This window comes from Onychostruthus taczanowskii, unplaced genomic scaffold (genome assembly GCF_017590055.1).
Source record: "Onychostruthus taczanowskii isolate IOZ18803 unplaced genomic scaffold, ASM1759005v1 scaffold100, whole genome shotgun sequence".
In the NCBI taxonomy this organism is placed as follows: Eukaryota; Metazoa; Chordata; class Aves; order Passeriformes; family Passeridae; genus Onychostruthus; species Onychostruthus taczanowskii.
The window spans coordinates 261128-282968 of NW_024496527.1; the positions used below are offsets into that span (position 1 = coordinate 261128).

General features: G+C 50.4%; 1 protein-coding gene across 1 annotated transcript in view; it reads left to right on the forward strand.

Moving 5' to 3' along the window:
- Positions 1-79: 79 nt before the first annotated feature.
- Positions 80-21841, forward strand: part of TXNDC16 (thioredoxin domain containing 16) — a 39486-nt gene continuing 17724 nt past the window's right edge. Inside the window, exons 1-14 of the mRNA XM_041409924.1 lie at positions 80-123; positions 977-1231; positions 6597-6800; positions 7689-7771; positions 8521-8594; positions 9726-9800; positions 10165-10286; positions 10810-10900; positions 12808-12964; positions 15243-15409; positions 15740-15800; positions 17255-17396; positions 18096-18242; positions 18687-18746. Coding sequence (XP_041265858.1) covers positions 6632-6800; positions 7689-7771; positions 8521-8594; positions 9726-9800; positions 10165-10286; positions 10810-10900; positions 12808-12964; positions 15243-15409; positions 15740-15800; positions 17255-17396; positions 18096-18242; positions 18687-18746 — 1348 coding nt within the window. The 5' untranslated portion in view covers positions 80-123; positions 977-1231; positions 6597-6631. The remainder of the gene's footprint in view (positions 124-976; positions 1232-6596; positions 6801-7688; positions 7772-8520; positions 8595-9725; positions 9801-10164; positions 10287-10809; positions 10901-12807; positions 12965-15242; positions 15410-15739; positions 15801-17254; positions 17397-18095; positions 18243-18686; positions 18747-21841) is intronic.

Here is a 21841-nt window from a genome sequence, read left to right on the forward strand (position 1 = left end):
CGCCCACTGGCCGGCGCTGCCTGTCAATCACCCGTGCGACGCCCCCGCCTCGCCGCCGCTTTGCTTGTTGGGTTGGCGGCGCCGCCCGCCCGCCATCCTTCTATCCCTGAGAGCCGGTGAGGGGTGAGAGAGAGGGACGGTGAGAGGGGAGAGAGGGTGAGAGAGGGAGCGGGGCGCGAAGGGCTGAGGGGGGCCGTGAGGGGAGCGCTGAGGAGCCTCCCGGAGGAGCCTCCCGGAGGAGCCGGGGGGATCTGGGCACCCCCGCAGGCGGAGTCGGGCTGCGGGGACATCCCCGCTTCAGGCTCTGTGGGGATGTCCGGGTGTCGCTCAGGGGCCGGGAACATCCCGGTTGCAGGCTGGGCTGTCCGGGTGTCGCTCAGGGAACATCCCGGTTAGGGTGAGAGAGGGAGCGGGGCGCGAAGGGCTGAGGGGGGCCGTGAGGGGAGCGCTGAGGAGCCTCCCGGAGGAGCCTCCCGGAGGAGCCGGGGGGATCTGGGCACCCCCGCAGGCGGAGTCGGGCTGCGGGGACATCCCCGCTTCAGGCTCTGTGGGGATGTCCGGCTGTCGCTCAGGGACCGGGAACATCCCGGTTGCAGGCTGGGCTGTCCGGGTGTCGCTCAGGGACCGGGAACATCCCGGTTGCAGACTGGCCTGTCCGGGTGTCGCTCAGGGACAGGGAACATCCCGGTTGCAGGCTGGGCTGTCCGGGGGTCGCTCAGGGAACATCCCGGTTGCAGGCTGGCCTGTCCGGGTGTCGCTCAGGGAACATCCCGGTTGCAGGCTGGGCTGTCCGGGTGTCGCTCACGGACCGGGAACATCCCGGTTGCAGACTGGCCTGTCCGGGTGTCGCTCAGGGACAGGGAACATCCCGGTTGCAGGCTGGGCTGTCCGGGTGTCGCTCAGGGACCGGGAACATCCCGGTTGCAGGCTGGGCTGTCCGTCTGTCGCTCACGGCCCGTCTGTTCCTTCCATGCAGGCGGCCATCCATCCCTGTGGCTGCGGGCACAGCTCAGGCAGCCGCGCTGCCATCCCCTGGAGCCCCTGGATACCGAGAGGCCTCGCTGGGCTCAGGGATCGCTTCCCCCGGCTGGCACAGACCCACCGGGGCTGGTTTGGGCATCCCGGCTTTTCCAGCCGTGCAGCCGGGGCCGAGGGACGCCGCGGGGCGGGATGCTGTCCCAGCAGCGCGGAGCAGCGGTGAGGACATCGGCCTGAACCCTCGGGACACCGGGTAGGTGACAGCCCTGAGCCGTCCGCGGCTTGCCGAGTGATGTGCACCCAGTGCCGGCTGCTTTCCAGGGATTTCCAGGGGCTGGTTCTCAAGGACAGACTGAATGGGGCAGCAGCAGCAGCAGTGGGTGATGCTGGTTCCTCCAGGGAAGTGGTGGAATTCAGCGGGTGGAGATTCCAGCATGTGGTGATGCTGTCAGGGAAGTGGTGGATTCACACAAACCGTGTGCATGTGGCACTTGGGGACACGGGTTTGTGGTGGGGGAATGGTTGGACTCTGAGAGGTTTTCTCCAGCCTGTGTGATTCCATGCTGCAGGCTGTGTGCTGTGCACGGGAATCAAAGCCCTCCTCTCCTGGCGTGGGCAGAGATAAAAGGCTGCACCATGTCCCTCCTGCAGGCTTGGATAGCAAGTGAGACCTAGCTGCTGGGAAGTTGGACCTGGAAATGAAAATGAAAGTGAAACTCTTCTGGAAGTGGCAGGATAAATGGCAGCATGCAAAAAATCCAGACAAAGCACACTGAACAACAGGCTGGGATGCACTTGGATGTTCCCAGAAAAGGATCCCTGTGCATCAGGATGCTCCCACAGCTGCCCCTGTAGGCAGCAGGGAGATGCAGTGAGTGCAAAGGGCTGGTGGTTATTTCACTCCCATAATTGCAGGTTCATCCCAAAGCTCTGGAGAAGCATCTCAATGTTATCCCAGCTCCAAGTGCTGGGGAATTGCAGCTCCACCACTCTACTCAAATCAGTTGTGTCCAAGAACTTGCCTTTGGAAAATTTGAAAGGAGTTGGGGTTGAGCTCTGTGCCAGCTAATTGGGTGATGATAATGAACCTGTGATAATTGTCATGGGTCTGTGGTGGTCAACTTGTTGGTTGTGTAGGAAAAGTCTGGAGCAGGGAAGGGATTGTGTAGTGAAAAATATGAAAAGTCAGTATAATTCCAGGCAAGGAATCATGGTTTTGGTTGGAAGGGACCTTAAAACTCACCCAGTTCCACCCCTGCTATGGCAGGAACACCTTCCACCATCCCAGGCTGCTCCAAGCCCTGTCCAGCCTGGCCTTGGACACTTCCAGGGATCCAGGGGCAGCCACAGCTGCTCTGGGCACCCTGGGCCAGGGCCTGCCCACCCTCCCAGCCAGGAATTCCTTCCTAATCTCCCATCCATCCCTGCCCTCTGGCAGTGGGAGCCATTCCCCTGGGGAATGGTTGAACTCAGTGATCTTAAAGGGCTTTTCCAACCTTAAGGATTCTGTCATTCTTCTGGATCACCTAAAGGAAACTTGTTTGCATGGACAAAAATGCAGGAAGAGCTGTCAGTGTTCCTCTCTGCCTTGCATTTTGGAGCAGCAGCAGGAGGGATATTTGTGCTGGGACATCCAGGTGAGCTGGAGAAAGAACTTCAGCCTGTCCATCCTGCTGGAGCTGAGGGATTGAGCCCACCCCCACATGGGTTTGGGGTCTGGTTTGTGTCTTCCCTGCCAGGAAATTTGGGAGAGCAGCTCCCTGGCTAAGTGCTGCCAGAAGGGCATGGAAGGCAGGTGAGATTCCTGCCAAAAATCTGTGCCAGCAGGGTGTGGGGTGAATGTCCTGCTGCAAAGAGAGCCCTGGTTTGGGTCAATCAGCACAGGAGAGCTTGAAGTGATTCCATTTAGGAGCATCCTAAATGCTCCAGGTTTAGGAACATCTACCTAGGGAGGTAAAACTGCCCAGCTGAGGCCTCTGCAGGCTGGGAGAGGATGGAAGGGGATAAAATTAACAAGGAGCAACAGGGTAGTGCATTTTTGGGGAAACCCTGGCCCAGGGTGCCCAGAGCAGCTGTGGCTGCCCCTGGATCCCTGGAAGTGCCCAAGGCCAGGCTGGATGGGGCTTGGAGCAACCTGGAATGGTGGAAGGTGTCCCTGCCCATGGCTGGGTTGGAACTTTGTTTTTTTAAGGTCCCAACCCATTCTGGGATTCTGTGGTGATATTTGGACAAGACAAAGTGTAGGTTTTACATCACTGGCATTAAAGTCCAGGCTGGTGGTTTTTTACTGAGCCCAAGGAAGCCCCTGGATGGTGGAGGTGGCTCCAGCTGGCTGGGCAACCCATAATTCTGTAGGACAGCACTTCTTCCTTGTCCTGTGACTCCTAAATCCCACCCCACAACACTCTCCTGTGGGATTATGTTTTTTTTCTCACTCAGAGATGTGGTAATTGAGAGGTGTTTTAAAAGCTTTCTTTTTATTTTTAGTTATAAGTGAAGGGTGAGATCATACAGATGTTATAATTTATGTTATTGTAATTAGAAGTGAACTATTTCTTAATTATGTAAGTGTATTTTAGCTTATTGGTTTTTGTTACACTATGTTGTAAATGTGTTAAAGTTAATTGTTTAAAATTGCCCCTCGTGGGTCTTGCTACAATGCATTTTTTTACAGTTTTATTTTTCTAAAGTATTTAGTCTTATTTGTAAGGTTATGTTTTGAAACTTGTTTCCAGTTTTATTTTTTTTTAATAATGTTTGTTTTATTTTATGATATTTTTAAGTTAGTATTTCTCATTTTAAGGTGTGTATATAAATATATATTATATAAACCTTCTATCAAACCTTGAAAATTTTTTATAAATTTATTTTTTACACCTTCCTGTGAGGAAGCTGAGCTTCCTCAGTGATAAATCTTGGCAGCTGAGATCTGTGTGAGGAAAAGTGTCATGGAAAGCAGCTGGGATCAGAGGTGATCCCAGCCCATGGACTCCACTGCAGGATTCCCAAACAAAACTGATGTGGCACAAGCAATTTCTGCCCCCACAAGAGTTTGGGCTGGATGTCTCTGGTGGATTTGGTTTCACTTCAGGTCACCTACAGTGACCTCAACCACCTTGCCTGGCTCTGCCTTGGAATGGTGACAGTGGAAACACGAGCCAGGCCTGGCATTCCCTCAGTGCTGTGCTAGGCTGCTCCTTGTCCATGGGCTGAAGGTTTCCCAGCAGTGACACCGAGCTGGTTCACGCATCCCTGCTATTTTCACACATCTCTGGCAATCCTGCAAGGGTCAGTGGTGCAGGGTTCTGGCTGCTTCCAGCCCTAGGGGGTTTATTTTCCACTGATGGGAAAGAGGTGACAGGGGAAATGGCCTAAAAGCTGAATGTTCAGGTCTGGCTTGGTGGGGAGCAGAGGGAAGCTGCTGGGCAGGATGGAGTGGTGAGGAGCTGAGAGGACTTGGGCAGGGAAGGGGATGAGAACACATTTTTCACTGGACCCCAGAATGTTTTGGGTTGGAAGGGACCTTAAATGCCATCTCATTCAAGCCCCCTGCCATGGCAGGGACACCTCCCACCATCCCAGGCTGCTCCAAGCCCTGTCCAACCTGGCCTTGGGCACTTCCAGGGATCCAGGGGCAGCCACAGCTGCTCTGGGAATTCTGTCTCAGCCCCTCCCTACCCTCCCATAGGAATTCTTTCCCAATCTCCCATCCATCCCTGCCCTCTGGCAGTGGGAAGCCATTCCCTGTGTCCTGTCCCTCCATCCCTCGTCCCAGGTTGCTCTCCTAGAACCCCCTTAGGCACTGGAAGGGGCTCTGAGCTCTCCTTGGGGGCTGGAATTATGTTTTAAAGTGCTGACCCTCTCCTCCAGATATAATCCTGTGACATCTTTGAGCCCTTGGAGGCTGCTCCTCTTCCCTCTTGACAGTGAGCTCTCCCATTTGACCTGGGTTGGTTCCCACGTGCCAGGATTGTGTTTATTTTTCCATCCTGCCGTAGCCAAGTTTGTCATTTAATAAACATCACCCCCCCAGCCTGATCCCTGTCCCCTCTGTAAGCCAGGGGAACAGATGGGAGGGCACAGGACCAGAAATGCCTGACACTGCCCAAAGCTGGAAAGGAGACAACTGGAGATTTTGAGATGAAAAGAAAAAAAAATGAATGTGCTTCCAGCTCTGTCGTGCCTTCAGGCCTGATCCAAACCCCTCAGCTCCTGGAGAAGGAGTGAATGTGCCCTGTCAGTAGCTCCTCACTCCTGGAGCATGGCAGAGGATCTTTCCCTGCTTGTTTTTGGAGTGTTTGAGCTTGGGTTGATCCCAGGGCAGCCGTGGTGAGCTGACAGCCTCTGCCAGGCTTGGAGGAGTGACAGCCCTTGGACACAGGGGTGTTTGTTGAGGGAAGCAGCTGCAGCTCGTGATGTAAATTCTGCATGGATTCAGTCCCAGCTTTGTCCCTTTGTTGAGCAGGGAGCAGCCATGCTCCAGCAGCAGAGAGCAATCCCTGAGGAGCAGGCTGGCAAGGAATGGAGTGGGAACAAGGTGGCTTCTCATCCTTTAACCTCCTCACATCACCTGCCGTGGACTGGAGTGAGCAGAATCCCAAAATCGCAGATTGGTTTTGGTTGGGGGGGACCTTAAAGATCATCTTGTTCCATCCCAGGGGCAGGAAAAAATATGCACTTAATGAATGTATTCTCTGAGGAAGTCAGGGTGGCTACCAAGAAGTAGCAAAATCAGTAGCCAGAAGCAGAAAAGATTTTACAGAAGTCTGACTTATTGCTATGCATATTTTAGGTCAAGGGTAATCTGATTTTTTAATTAATCCTCTAAAGGTTAAATTGTATAGAATGTCTGATCACAGAGTAAAGAAAAAAACCCAGCAGTATATACAAAAATAGCATCCATTTAAGTTACATAAATCCTTATAAATATAAGAGAGAAATCAGTTATTCTATAAAAAAAAATAATTTGGAACATGTGTTCCTGAAGCACCAGCAGAACATCCTCATGCTAAGGACTTCAGCTAGAAAATCTTTATAAATATACCTGCAAAATTCTTCCTCACTCTGACCAAAAACAAGTGCCAGAAGATGCACGTTTCTATTTTGCACTGAAACAGGAGCTCTCCTATTTGAATCTCAAATGGCCATTGGGTTTTTGGCAAGCACAGCACGTCCCATCCCTTTGCAAACACCTTTCAGGGCCACATCAATTCTGCTGGCATCCTCGAGGCTTTGTAGCAGGAATTGAGACAGTTTGGGCGGGGGTTTGTGGATGATGCTGTCACTGCTTTGATGCCTGTGCATGGAATTTTTGTTTGACTCAAAAGAAATAAAGAGGAGGGAGGAAAACCAGCCCTAAGCTGAAAGCACTGAGGGTCTGTGCACTTGAAGGTGCCACTCAGAGGGAAGAGAGTGGCCTCTGCTGTCCACTTTGCACTTGTCTGAGTCACCTGTGGATTGAGTGACTAATTCATAATATCCTCAAGATGTTTGTGTTGTATTAATAATAATTTCCACAGTTGGAAATTACAGTCATGTAACAGAGACTAAAACAGAGAAACACTCATATATGGGTTTGTGTGTGTTTATGTATTTTTTTTAATTATTTTTTCTCCCAGTTGTGACTCTCCTGTGCCTGTAGCTGGGAACAGCCATGCCAGCCCAAAAGGACAGATGGGTTTCTTCCTTGGTTTTCCTTCTCTTCTGTGCCTCCTCCATCCCACAATGTGGAAGTGCCAGCCTGCAGCAGGAGCCGAGCCCCCAGCACTATTTCAGTGGCTTGGAAGCTGGAAAACCATCCTTGGCTTTTTTCACCCCCAGTGGTACGTGTTTAGTGTGAGTTTCCATCAGCCTGGGGGCTCAGCAAGGCATGGTGAGAGTGGAACAATCACAGAATCATGGAATGGTGTGAGTTGGAAGGATCTTAAATCCCATCCTGTCCCATCCCCTGCCATGGCAGGGACACCTTCCACTATCCCAGGCTGCTCCAAGCCCTGTCCAGCCTGGCCTTGGACATTTCCAGGGATCCAGAGGCAGCCACAGCTTCTCTGGGAATTCTCTCTCAGCCAGGAATCCCTGGCAGTGGAAGCCATTCCCTGTGTCCTGTCCCTCCATCCCTTGTAAAGATGTCTCTTCATCTTCCTTGTTGGCTCCTTCAGGCACTGGAAGGCTGCAATTAATTCACCCCAGAGCCTTCTGTTTTCCAGCTCTCAGCCTTTCCTCTAGCAGAACTGCTCCATCCCTCTGATCCTCAGTGGATGGGCAGTTCTTGGGATTTTTAAACCCAAAGGGGTTTTGAAGAACTGGTCAAGTGTTGTGTTAGCACAATTCCAGTGCTCCTGACCTATTGGGATGGGTTCTTTCCTGGCTGTGTCCTCAGGCACAGTCCTTCAAACATCTTCATTCATTTTTTGGGTTATTTTCTGGAGGTATTCTGGAGGAGAAAGGCGATTTCCTAGGAATTTTCCCCTCTTCCATACTACCTGCTAGAAAAAGTAGGAATCCCTTTCATGAGGGAGAACTAGAGGCTGTCATGGATTAGGAGAAGACCCTTGACCTTGCTTTTGTTCTTCATGATTCCCTGGGTGTGATTTCCCAAAGACATTGGCATGGGCTGAGGAACACCTCCCACATCTCAGTGGGCTCAGGGCGATGCTCTTCACCCTGAGCACTTGCAGAGGATATTTTTTTTTTTTGTGTGTGTGTTTCAGTTTCTCCTGGTGCCCAGCCCTTCTTGGAGCAGATTGAGAGTTCAGCTGAGGCCCTCCAGGACTATGGTGTTTCTGTGGTGAAGGTAAATGGGGCTCAGGGAAGCTGCTGGGTGGGATGGATAAGTAGGAGATGAGCAGAGAAGGATCGGGCACAGATTTTTTCCTAGGATCTTGGACTCACAGAACAGCTTTGGCTTTCAGGGAGCTTAAAGCTCATCTCTTTCCACCTCACCTTCCATGGACAGGAACACCTTTCACTATCCTGGGTATCCCTGTCCAGCCTAGCCTGGAACATTTCCAGGGATGGAAAATCCCCAATTTCTCTGGGCAGCCTGTTCCAGTGTCCATGTTCCATGATGGATGAGGTTGGTTAACTTCTTTTCAGCTCAGTGCAATAAATATTTCATACAAAGGAGTTTTTAGCTGAAATTTTATGCAGATTCACGTGAGGGAATTAGAAATTCAGGCAAGTGTAATTAGACTCTAAGAAGTGCTTATATATTTATATTTGGATTTATTTAGTTTCCTCCAGCTACAGACCAAGTTCAGTAAGGAAGCACTGATCTGTCACTTTGAATATGCTGGGCAGATCATGGTGTCCTTTGATCCCATCTGACCCAAATCAGCAGGCTTAGCTGGAAAACTGAAGTACAAACTCCACTCTCCATCTCTGGTCTCCGTTTTGGTGGATTTTCCCTCCCAGAATTGGTGGATTTTCCCTCCCAGAAGGTTTGGAAAGGCTGGAATTACACTCTTGAATGGAAGAAAGCTGCAGTGGGTGTGTGTGGTCATTGTGGGGCTGATTCTGTAATTACATGTGTTTGCTGTCTAGGTGAATTGTCCCAAGGAGGATGTCTCAAGATATTGTGGAAAAGAAAATGCATTAAGGAAAGCCTTCCTGTTCAGGTGAGGGGCATTTCTGGGCACTGCACTGGGGTTGCTTCCCAGTGCAAATGTTTGAAGGAAACACTGTCAGCTGTCAGAGGTGTCTGTGGAGGAATGAGAGGAGCCACGAGGACAGCAGTGACCTGCATAGTTTAGCCAAAGGTACCCCCAAAATTCCAGCAGGCAGAGGAGATGCTTTGTCCTCAGTGTGATTCTCCCATCCTGCCTAAGGAAAGCCTTCCTGTTCAGGTGAGGGGCATTTCTGGGCACTGCACTGGGGTTGCTTCCCAGTGCAAATGTTTGAAGGAAACACTGTCAGCTGTCAGAGGTGTCTGTGGAGGAATGAGAGGAGCCACGAGGACAGCAGTGACCTGCATAGTTTAGCCAAAGGTACCCCCAAAATTCCAGCACAGGCAGAGGAGATGCTTTGTCCTTAGTGTGATTCTCCCATCCTGCTCCAAGTTCCTTGGAGCAGCAGAGGGATGAGCTGTGGAATGAAACCACAGGAGAAACCCTCCATTAGTGTTCTGCTGTTCCTCTGGCCTCCCATCCCCAGAGCTATAGTCAGGCCACAAGATTTTGGGTCTAGTTCAAGGCAGAAACACTTTTTGGTGCTCTCCTTGTTGGTGGGGTTAACTCCTCTGCCCTGGGTGGGAGGGTTCAGCTCCTGGTCTCTCCAAGGGTTGTCACATGGAAGCTTTTCCATGTATCAGCTCAGTTCTCATTAACTGTTGTACTGACAATCATGGAATAATTAAGGTTGGAAAAGACCTTTAAGGTCATCAAGTCCAACCATTCCAAAGACCTTTAAGGTCATCAAGTCAACCATTCCAAGGACCTTTAAGGTCATCAAGTCCAACCATTCCAAGGACCTTTAAGGTCATCAAGTCCAACCATTCCAAGGACCTTTAAGATCATTGAGTCCAGCCCTTCTCCCAGCACTGCCAAGGCCACCATGTCCCCAAGTGCAGCAGGAACCTGCTCAGCTGGGCTTGAACGATTCCCAACTTGGATCAAAGACATCTCAAGTGTGTTCTGCCGTTTCTCCATCATCCTCCCTATCCTTCTGTGCCTGCCTTGGCTCCCTTTTCCCACGGATCTGTGCAGTGAATCTCTCTCAGTTCCTTTGGTGACTCTCTCTTCACTCCACAGAGGGAACCGACTGATCCGAGAGTTCCCCACCGACGCGCTGTTCGACGTGAACTCCATCGTCGCCAACGTTTTGTTGTAAGTCCAGACCACATCCCACTCTCTGAAATCCTTTTCCTTTCTATTCCCACTAAATGCCAACCCCACTAAATGGCTTGTGTCCCATCTGGGTCACCAGAAAGTGAAAAAGCTAAAACTTGGGGCATCAAGGTATTCCAGAGGCTGCTCTGAGTCAAGCTTCTCTCTTCATAATGGTTTGACCCTGTTAGACTTTTTCCCTTGAGACAACTCCCCAGCACACACCTGGGCACCTCCAGTTGGCTGTGAATCCTTAATCTGCCAGCAAGAAGGTGGAATTTTACCCTGTTTTTCCCATCATACTTTTGTGGCTGCAAATTTACTCTTCAACCAGTTGCTAATGAGGTTTTCTCTGCCTCCTCAGTGCCCTGCTCTTTAATGAAGTTAAATATGTTGAAACACTGGCAGACCTTGAGAACCTTGAAAACGTGCTAAAAGGAAAATCCAACATGGTCTTTGCCTACGTACCAGCTACTGGGACAGCAGGTATGGACACTCAGCTTTCCATCTTTCCTCTCTTCCCCCAGCCTTTTTTTGGTAGGATATCCAGGAGCTGAGTTTCTGACCCAAAATCCTGCAAATGAAAATCTGAAAGGGCCCCCCAGCCACAAGATCTCTACTTCCATATGTCTTGCTTTGTTTCCAAAGGGATCAGTTGCAGCAGAAAAGTTTTTCTGGGATAAACCTTGAGAGATGGACTTGGAGAGGGAAAGCAAGCCAGTGGCTGCTGTCTTAAACATAATAAATCCATGGGCAGATTTCTGGCTCTGCAGTGAAATGGATTCTCACACAGCACCTGTTTGCTGGGGATCAGGAATGGGATCCAGCTCCAGTTGCTCACCTCCCTTCACAGTGTGTTTTCAGACAGACTGTGTGACATTGTACCAAGAGTTTCTGAAATACTGGGATTTGATACTAATACCTGGGAATTGATAATTGCACCTGGCAAGGATGAAACAGGAGATGTGGAGGGAACAGAGCTGAGATCACTTTGCCTTTCCCTTTGCAGAGCACAGAGCTGTGATGGAGGCAGCTTTTGTCTATGGGACCATGCACCAGTTTGTCCTGACAACTGAGGCAGCACTGCTGAAAGCCACCAGGTACATCCAGACACACCCCCACCATGGAGAGCTGCTTCCATGCACTGTTTGCCTCACTCCTGGTGTCTCAGATTCCCAAAGCATCTCTGGGATGGCATTAGGATGCTGTGCAAAGGGTGACAGTCAGATGTGTTTTCCAAAAGCTGCTGGTTGTGTTCCTGGCCTTGGAGTAGCCTTGCTGTTGGTATTGGGTGGGATTTCACAGGAGAGGAGCCCTGTGTCTCCTTTCCATGGCTGGTGGATCAAACCTCAGCCATGGGTTTCCAGGAGAGTTGATGTTAAAATCCTACAGCACTCCTACCTTGTGCTGTGATATCCAAGAGCAAGAACTGTAGCACTGCTCATGGATTTGGGAATTCCCATGCCATGGCCTCACTGGCCACCTCCTTCCCCCACAGGAGGAACTGCTTTAGAGTGGCAGATCCTTCCTTGTGACTGCTGATGTGACCTCCTGCGGTCAGGAATGTGAGGGAGGAGCTGGGAACATCACATGGGGTGTTGTTGCCTCAGCCCACAGTGTGCCCAGCTGGCCAAGAGGCCAGTGGCACCTGGCTTGTACCAGCCTGTGGCTACAGAACCAGGGCAGAGATTGTCCCCTGTGCTGGCACTGCTGAGGCCACACCTCAGACCTTGGGGTGAGTTCTGGGCTCCTCATGACAAGAAACACTGAGGGGCTGGAACGTTCCAGGGAAGAAACAGAGCTGGAGAAGGGCCTAGAGCCCCAGGAGGGGCTGAGGGAGCTGGGAAGGGGCTCAGCCTGGAGAAAAGGAGGCTCAGGGGGACCTTGTGGCTCTGCACAGCTCCTGCCAGGAGGGGACAGCCGGGGGGGTTGGCCCAGGGAACAGGGACAGGGCAAGGGGAAACAGCCTCAAGTTGTGCCAGGGGAGGTTTAGGTTGAATATTAGGGAAAATTCCTTCCTGGGAAGGGTTGTTGTGTCAGAACAGGCTGCCCAGGACAGTGCTGCAGTCCCCATCCTTGGAGGGATTTAAAATCCATGTGGATGTGGCACTTGGGGACACAGCTCAGTGATGGCCTTGGCAGTGCTGGGGGGACAGTTGGACTCGGTGATCTTGGAGGGCTTTTCCAACATCAATAACTCCATCATGAGTTACCTGGGATTTTGCCACAGGCACCTTCCCGCGGTGCCATTCCATCCTTGCAGGATTTCGGGGAATTGCGCTGTGGCTCCCACTAGGTGGCACGGTTGTCATTGCACAGGAATCTCCTGAATTCTCCTTAAAGCAGCGCCGCCCCCTCCCGAGCTGCTGAAATGGTGGGAGCTTCTCCAGCAAGAACAGCTTCCAGCCAACCTGGGCAGCAGGATTTGAGATCTTAATAGTGCACTTTGCTCTTCCATGGAGAGCTCTTAAATCCATGTCCAAAGAAGGTGATCCCTATTTTAGGGGTAGGGAATGGCTGCATCAGAAAAGGAAAGTCACTTCCCAAAGTTACCCACAGGCCAACAGCAGTGAAGGTGTCACAGGACCTTCCACCATCCCAGGCTGCTCCAAGCTCCATCCAGCTTGACCTTGGACACTTCCAGGGATCCAGGGGCAGCCACAGCTTCTCTGGGCACCCTGTGCCAGGGCCTCCCACCCTCACACTTCCCAATATCCCCTCTCTCCCTGCTCTTTGTCAGTGGGAAGCCATTCCCTGTGTCCTGTCCCTCCATCCCTTGTCCCCAGTCCCTCTCCAGCTCTCCTGGAGCCCCTTTAGGCTCTGGAAGAGGCTCTGAGCTTTCCCTGGAGCCTTCTTCTCTCCAGGTGAACATTCCCAGCTCTCCCAGCCTGTTCCACAGCCCTGCCAAACCCTGATCTTGAGGACAATCTGTGAGACACATCAGCAAACCTTCTGTCAGGGCACTTTGAACCCCTGCTCAGGGTGGGTTTTGTTTCCTCTCTCACAGCCATGATGACCCCGATGTCTCTTCTGCCTGGCTCTCGTTCTGCCACTGCCAGCAGGTCACAGAGGCAGCCCAGCCCTGCAGGAGGACAGCCCTGGCACAGCCCCTGACCCTGCTCAACATCCACAGGCACCTCAAGCTCATGGGGGCTCCCTTGGTGGTAAGGACTGGGAAAGAGGAGCTCCCTGGGTGGGAGGGCAGGGAGGGATGTGAGGATGAGGGAGGTGAGAGAAGAGAGAAAGGCTGAGTGTGGGAATCTGCCCCTTCCAGGGTGGGTTCAGGCAAGGAGCAGGAATCATCTGGTGCAGCTGCCTCACCAATTCAGGACTGGCCAAAACAGAAATAAATTATTGAGGACATTTTCCAGCTTATTCTTGAGCACTGCCCAACTCAATATGAAGCTTGTTCCAGTGCTCTTGATAAAGAAACCTTCCTGATGTTCTGTCTAAACCTCCCCTGATGAAGCTTTAGACCATTTCCACATGTTCTATCGCTGGATACTCTGGAGACATCAGTGTTTCCCTCTCCACATCCCCTCAGGAAGCGGTGGAGAGCAATGGGGGCATCCCTCAGCCTCCTTTTCTCCAAACTAGACAACCCCAAAGTCCTCAGCTGCTCCTGTAGGCTCCCTGCAGGAGTTTCAGCACCCTCTGGAATCTGATATCAGTCTTTCACACCTTGGTGATCACAAGGAACAGGAGGCTCCCCATGGCATTCACATTCTCTCAAAATTCCTTTGCCCATGTTTTTTCTCCTGGGAAGCTGAGAGGCCTCAGAGAAAAGGAAAACAATTCTTATCTCATTTTCTTCTCCTGTTTGGAATGTGTTTGGAGATTGTTTACCCACAGGTGATTTCCAGACTGGATTCTGGTTTGAGTTGTTTTGACTCACTGGCCAATTAGGGCCAAGCTGTGTCAGGACTCTGGAAAGAGTCACGAGTTTCATTATTATCTTTTTAGCATTCAGTAAGTATCCTTTCTGTATTCTTTAGTATTGTATAGTTTAGTATTCCTTAATATAATAAAGTATAATTAATAAATTAGCCTTCTGAGAACATGGAGTCAGATGCATCCCTGCAAATACAATAGTTCCCCCCTGTTTCCTCCTTCCACGGGGTAGAGAACTTCTGGTGCAGCTGCCTCACTGGCCAAAACAGAAATAAATTATTGAGGACATTTTCCAGCTTATTCTTGAGCACTCCCCAACTCAATATGAAGCTTGTTCCAGTGCTCTTGATAAAGAAATCTTCCTGATGTTCTGTCTAAACCTCCCCTGATGAAGCTTTGGACCATTTCCACATGTTCTATCACTGGATACTCTGGAGACATCAGTGTTTCCCTCTCCACATCCCCTCAGGAAGCTGTGGAGAGCAATGGGGTCATCTCTCAGCCTCCTTTTCTCCAAACTAGACAACCCCAAAGTCCTCAGCTGCTCCTGTAGGCTCCCTGCAGGAGTTTCAGCACCCTCTGGAATCTGATATCAGTCTTTCACACCTTGGTGATCACAAGGAGGCTCCCTGTGGCATTCACATTCTCTGAAAAAATTCCTTTGCCCAGGATTTTTCTCCTGGGAAGCTGAGAGGCCTCAGAGAAAAGGAAAACAATTCTTATCTCATTTTCTTCTCCTGTGTGGAATGTGTTTGGAGATTGTTTACCCACAGGTGATTTCCAGACTGGATTCTGGTTTGAGTTGTTTTGACTCATTGGCCAATTAGGGCCAAGCTGTGTCAGGACTCTGGAAAGAGTCACGAGTTTCATTATTATCTTTTTAGCATTCAGTAAGTATCCTTTCTGTATTCTTTAGTATTGTATAGTTTAGTATTCCTTAATATAATAAAGTATAATTAATAAATTAGCCTTCTGAGAACATGGAGTCAGATGCATCCCTGCAAATACAATAGTTCCCCCCTGTTTCCTCCTTCCACGGGGTAGAGAACTTCAGCAGCCTCCTGTTCCCAGTGGTCATCCCTGCCCATCCAAAAGGATGAGTAGATGAGCCGGGAATGCTCCTTCAGCCATTTTCCTGGATTAGGCCCATGCAGGGAAGGCAGTTCATCAAGCACCTCTGTGCTGTCATGAAGCAGCACGTCCAAGGCAGGAAGGGAAGGATTCCAGCTCTTGCATGTTGTGGCTGGGATTTTCAAACTGCCCCAGGGAGTGGATGCCAGGTAAATAAAAACGAGTGGAAATTTGACATCTGGATTGCTAAACCACAAAAAACCCCCACAAAATAAAGCCCAGGTTTTTAACAGGGAAGGTCATGACATGTTGGAACAGTTTAACTGGAGTTGTGTGGGTTCTGCTTCCATGGATGTTTTAGAATTGGGGTTGGAAGCTTTTTCCTGAGGATTTCTGTGGCTGGGGAAGAGCTGAGGTACCTTCAACTTGTGGAGCTGTGCTGCAGCTTAACCCTGGCTGTTAATCCTGGCTGTTCTCCAGACAGAGGTTGCTGAGGACCCAGAGAAGATCTCCACTGTTCACCTGCAGCTGGGGCTGCCCCTGGTGTTCATCCTGAGCCAGAAAGAGACCTATGAGGCTGACAGGAGGACAGCAGAGTTTGTGGCCTGGCAGCTCCTGGGGAAAGCAGGAGTTGCCCTTTTGTCCAGGTATTTCTCTCAGGTGTTTTTGGGTTCTCCTTGCTTTTTGGGGGATTTCTGAGCTGGGTTACCCCAACACCAGGATGACAGTCAGTGGACTCAATCACACTTGGATGAGAGGCAGTAAAACCAGGCTATATCCTGGGACAGGGTATTTCATATTTAAGGATTTGTCCAGAATTGTATTAATTTGGAAGTGTTGCTGGCTTAAAGATGGAAAAATATTCAAGACTAAGAGAGATTTTGGAAGGGAAACTTAGCAGTGATAGAATTAGGGCAGAAAGAGGAGGGATGACCTTCCATGTCTCACCATCTAATGTTCACTTTGTGTTTTGGAAGGGATCTCGTGGAGCTGAACGTTCTGCACCGGTCAAATGTGGCCCTCAAGACACCAGATGAGGTTGGATGCTGGATTTCTTTATTGGACAACTCTTAGCTCTGGAGAGGGTGGTGGGATGTTGCTCATCTCTGGGGTTGATTTGACAGCATTCTCTGAAGCTCAAGGGGAGGTGTCTTTCTCAGGTTATCCAGAGAATCTGTGGATTTCCCATCCCCTGGAAGTGTTCCAGGCCAGGTTGGACAGGGCTTGGAGCAACCTGGGATAGTGGAAAGTGTCCCTGCCATGGCAGGGGTGGAACTGGGTGATCTTCAATGTCCCTTGCATGATTCCATGATTTGGGTGTTGCAGAACTACTGTGCCTGCGGGTAAAGAGAAAACAGTGAGTTTAGTTTGGGTTCAAAACATTGAGTGACATCTCCACTACCCCTTAAGGCAACACAAGGTTGTGAGCTCCATCCAAGTGCAAATTCCCCAAAAGATTTGGACTTCTGAAGGCCTTAGAAAAGATGTCAAAAGATGGGAGAGGGACTGAGTGTGAAACAAAGAGCAAACAAGCAAAGCTGTGTGCTGAGCTGCTGTAAGCCAGTGCCTCTGGCAGTGAGCTGAGAGAAGGGCAGGTGTGAGGTAAATGAGGCTGATCAAGATGAGTTAAACTCTGAGGGACCTGACCCAGCTTGTGAGGCAGGCTGGAATGGGGTGCTGGCAGATGCCAGGGAACACAGATGGCCCAGATTTCCTGAACTGTCCCACTGGTGATTTCAGGTGCAGGATGAGACCTGAGCATCCCCTGAGGGCTTCCCCTGGCCTGCTGAGAGATGTGCACCTGGGTGGCTCTGGGAGCCCGTGGGAGGTGCCAGCACTTTGTCATTTCTCTCAGCTCCTGATGAACTTTCCATTTTCTCTCCAGTGCCTTTGTCTGAGCTGGTGCCAGCACTGGTTTTAAGCTGACAAGGTCTCATTTCTGAGAAATTCATGTTGCTTTTTTGCTTCTTTCCATGGGTGGCCAGTCCCTGTACACTTGGGAACATTTCTCCTGGCTGAGCTCCATGAGATAAAGGATTTTTTGAGCTGGTTTCCCAGGCTGTGATGGGCTCCTCAGACCCAGCCTGACCCCTCTAATGAGGGGACATCCAAGTGGCCCCTGTACTTCCCTGCTCTCCTTCCCTGCTTGGCCACTGGGATGTTTCCTGCAGTGCTGGATCTGAGTTAAGTTGCTGGGAGATGGGGCTGGTGTTCACTTTCACCACAGGATCCCTCATAGCCACATTTAATTAGCCACTTCTCCTTACATTTACAGGGAAACATCAGCCTGGAGTGAGAAAAACTCAAACAGAGGAGAAATTGGGTCAAGGAAATGTAACCCAGACATTCCCCTGTTTGGCAGCTTCAGGGATCTGTGACATATCCCAAAAATAAGGAGTTGGGAGATGGTGCCCATCAGCCTTGAGTCTGCTCTGCAGACAAAATAAGCAGAGGGGGATGTTGTGCTCCCACTGATTTATTGTTTTCCTCAGGGAATGCCAATCCAATACCTGGTCTTGGAAGACACTGATGAAGTTATAACCCTGGTGGAAGATAGGAACAAGGTCAAACAAATCCAGGCGGATGAGCAGGAAGATGAGGAAGATGAGGATGAGAAAGAGAATAACAATCAAGGTGTGCAATTAATCAAGTGAAAAGCTGATTGTCATCAGACAGAAAGTGCAATCAGCATCAGACATGGCAAAGCATTAGAGAACACTTGCAAACCATTACAGTCACTTCATGGTGGCCACAAAGTGGCTCTTTTATTCTCTGAGGTCGCTGGAGTATGACAGACAGGTCTGATTTTTAGTGGAAACACCAGGGAGAAAAATCAGAGCTGTTAGAGGAACAGTTGCTGTGTGAGGGATAGGAATGTGCTTGGATGCTCCAAAGGCATGGGAGGGTTAAAGTGCACCCAGCACTGTGTCCTCTACAAGCATCTGAAAATCATCCATCCCTTTGGAAGTGTTTGAGACACATTTTTGTGAGAGCAGATCCAGACTTGCTTCCTCCAGGGAGAAAACTGTGGTCCCTGCAATGCAAAATTGAAAATGCATTTGTTCTCTGTGCAAAACTGGGGGTGTTTTCTTAAAAAAAAAAGGGGGGGCAGGATCCTAGAGGAGCTTAGAGTATTGTTCCAGTCAAGGGCAGGGATGGGATTGGGGCATTTTGGGGGAGGTTTGTCTGGGTGGCTGTGCCTTCTTTCCCTATACAAGATTTCACTCACCCCACATCTCTGCTGAGAGGTTCTGCATTACAAAATCATGCACTGGGGTGGCCCAGGGGGCTGCAGTTCCCCCTGCCCTGGACACACCTGTGGGTTTTTTGCAGATATTCAGGATGACCAGGTGGTGGAAGCAGTTTCCAGGGACAAGAAGAGAGAGCTGCCCCTGGAGCAGATCCTTGTCCTGACAGAGGAGAACTTCCACTCTTCCCTCTCAGAGGCTGCCAGGACAGTGGTGCTGTTTTATGCCAGCTGTGAGTATGAAATGTGGCCTGGCTGTGCCTTCTGTAACTTTGGGATGTTCTCTGTGCTTTCCATGATCCTGGAGACAAGTTTTGACCATTAATCTGTGCCACATCCTGTCCCATGGGCACTAATAACAATCAGATTAAATCAGTTCTTCTTGGCTGATAATAGCAGATATCAATCTGATATTAAGAGATTTTTAACTTCATTTTACAGGAAAAAAATGTGGGACAAGAGGGGAAATTAATGTAGCATGGACTCATGGGCTGGCCTAGACATAGGCAGAGACATGAAACATAAAATTAAATTGTCCTTATTTATTTCAAATCTTTTAGAGCCTGAAGCACCTCAGGATGCAGAGATTCATAATGTGACATTGTCAGGCAGCAAGGTGGGGCTGGCTGTCCCCTGGCTGTCCCTCAGGGCTGTGTTTCCCCTCTCCTGTGTTTCAGGGGAAGCTGTGTCCCTGGCAGTGCTGCGCTCTTACTCCGAGGTGGCCGCTCACCTGAAGGGTAAGGAACCCCAGGGCTCAGGGTTTCAGCTGCTCCTCTTGGCAGGGGGAACAAAGACATTGATGGTACCTCATTCCCTCACCTGGAATACACTCACTTTCCCCCCTCAGATTCCTAAGGAAAGTCATATCCACACCAGGTTGTTTTAGGAACCTTTGTGTCTGATTTAGGGATCTTTGCAGAGTCTCTGCTCCCAGAGAAAAAAAAACACAAGACAGGAGGAAATGGCCTCAAGATGCACCAGGAGAGGTTTAGGCTGGATATTAGGGAAAATTTCTTCATGGAAAGGGTTGTCCAGCCCCGGCACAGGTGCCCAAGGCAGTGGTGGAGTCCTCATCCCTGGAGAGATTTAAAAGCCATGTCATTTGTGGATGTGGGACAGTGGTGGCCTTGGCAGTGCTGGGGGAACAATTGGACTCAGTGATCTTGGAGGGCTTTTCTAAGCTAAACAATTCCATGATTTTATGATCCTGGGCACATTCAAGGCCAGGTTGGATGGGGCTTGAAGCAACCTGGCATAGTGGAAATGGTCCCTGCCCCTTCCAGTCCAAATTACTCTGTGATCCCATTTGCTGGGCACAGTGACTGCACGAGGGAGAATTTGGGAAGGGCCAGGGGGTGACACAGAGCAGCAAGCAGCAGGAACTGTGGCCTGGAACATGGAAATAGGGTCTTGTCCTGCCCAGGCCCAGGAGATGCCCTACACATCAATGTGCTGGGTGGCACCTCATCTCTGCTGGAAAAAGGAGCTGTGATTATCCTTTAGAGGAAAACAGGACAGACAGGTGTGGGCAGGCCCAGGGCACAGGGCAGGACAATGTCACCTTCACAGGCATGGTGCCTCCAGGGTTTGCAGTCTGGCTCAGTTGTGAGAGTTCTCACAGGTGGCCACAGAGCTCCATAAATAACACAGGGATGGTGAACAATCAGCAGCCCTTAGTACATCAGGAAATCTGGGAATGAAGGCAGGAGGGATCCTTCAGGAGGGTCTGTGCAGTGTGAGCCCCACAGTCAGCCCTTTAACTCCATCCCACTCTGGTTTGTGGAGAGAGGTGGGTTCTTAAATGGGCTGAATCTCTTCCAGAGGTGCCTTTTTTCTCCCCTTGGCTGCAGGGGACACTGAGGTGGCTTCATCCCTCAGCTCTGTCTGTCCTGTTTTCCTCCAAAGCCAGGGATAATCACAGCTCCTTTTTCCAGCAGAGCTGAAGTCACATGGATCTGGGCAAGAGCTATTCCAGCACCTCTGGAAGTGGCTGGTGCCTTCTCCTGGTTTTTTTCTCCATCAAGGCTCATTTTTCCTGGTGCTGGCAGCCCTCTGGGACTGGGCACCGTGTCCTGCAGGATTCAGCAGTGGGGACATGAATGGAGTGTGCAGAGGACCCCACAGTTTTCTGGGAAGCAGCTGCAGTGGGAGTTGCTTACAAGAAGCTGTCCTGGGAATGCTGCAGGCAGTGCTGAGGGCTGGAGGAAAGCAGTTCTGCATTCATGGTCTGCATGAAGGGAAAGTCACCAGCAGCTTTGATCTGAAATCCCAGGAATAAACAGGAAGGGACAGGAGAGGCTGTTGTTGTTTGTGGGGTTGGTGGTGGTTTGGGGTTTCTTTTGGACTTGCTCATCAGCCAGACCAGCTAAAGGAGCAACAGAGGATGGTCTGTGGGTAAAACCCAGCCCCTTCCCAAACAACACAGGATGGTCTGTGGGTAAAACCCAGCCTCTTCCCAAGCCAGTGGCCAAGCCTTGGTGGGTTCTGCAGGGCCAGGATTTCACCATGGGTGTTCTGAATCACTTGATAACAATCTCAGGGCAGGGAAGCAGCCACAGACAGACTCAGCACAGATCATGAACTGCCTGGGGTCAGGGCCTTTCCTCTGTGATCACTGAGGGCTCTCCAAAGACTCCCAGGCCAGATGTGACCCTGTGGAATGACTCCAGTCTGCTTTCCCTGCCATGCCCTCGGAGCAGACACAGAACAGCTGCATTGGTGGATCTGGAGATCCTTTTTCCCTGTTGCTGAAGGAGCTTCAGGGAACTGGGAGAACCAGCTACCAGAGGAGCTGGAAAACCTCAGAGGGTGCTGTTCCCTGGGCTCTCAGTGATGGCTGGATCAGGAAGACCTCAAGCTGTGCAGGACTGAGAATAGGACATGGGGTATGGCTTGGGGCACTCTCAGTTCCCCAGATGCTCTGGTATTCCTGCCTGCTCTGGGGTGGAGCTTCCTTCCCAAGGGCTGGGAATCCACAGGCAGCTGTCTGAGGAGTGAATCACCCCTGCTGGAGGCACATCTTGAGTTGCAGAAGCAGGTCCTGCTCCCCATGCCAATTCTTTGTGCAGAATGGCACTGAGAATAGGCCATGTGTGATCAAACACAGGGGAATGGAGGAGGCTGGAGACTGCAATGACCTGTGAGTCATCCCATTCCAGATGCTCAGCAGATCCTCACCAAGTGAAGTTTCCAGCCCTCAAGTGTTTTCCATTTGTTGAGAGATCCAGTTTAGCAGGAGACAAAGAGGAGCATCTCTGAACATGCTGAACTGAGCGTGTTTTCTACCCTTGGAGCAAGAATTTTCCAGACTCCCTGGGGCTCACTGCTGCACTTCTAGTTTGCTTTTGCAAGATGGGAATTTTTGGAAGCAGCAGGGTTAAGAGCAGAGGATGTGAAGGTGAGGCATTTATTGGCCTTTCTTGCAAAGAAGAGAGGAAATCAGTATCTAAGAAGAGCAATATATTGTGATGAAAAATGGTTCTGCTTCCCTCCTCTGTGCTCCTGGGGTCTTCTTGACCAGGGATTTACAAAGGTGAAATTGTGCCTCAAAGGCAGGAAAATCAGCTGAATGATTTAGCAATTTATATCCATGGAGCCTAATGCTGAAATGAGGATTTCAGGGTTCATTGTGTGATGTTTTCCAGGTAGATGTTCCCATCCTGTATTAGATTCTTCCTCTTGAAATGCAGCACTTTGTACATAACTTCTCTTTCATGTTGAAGCCTTTGGACCAGCTCTTCAAGTGAGCTAGTTTTTTAATGCAATCATGGAATTGTTTAGGTTGAAAAAACCTTCCAATGTCACCAAGTCCAACAATTTTTGGACCAGCTCT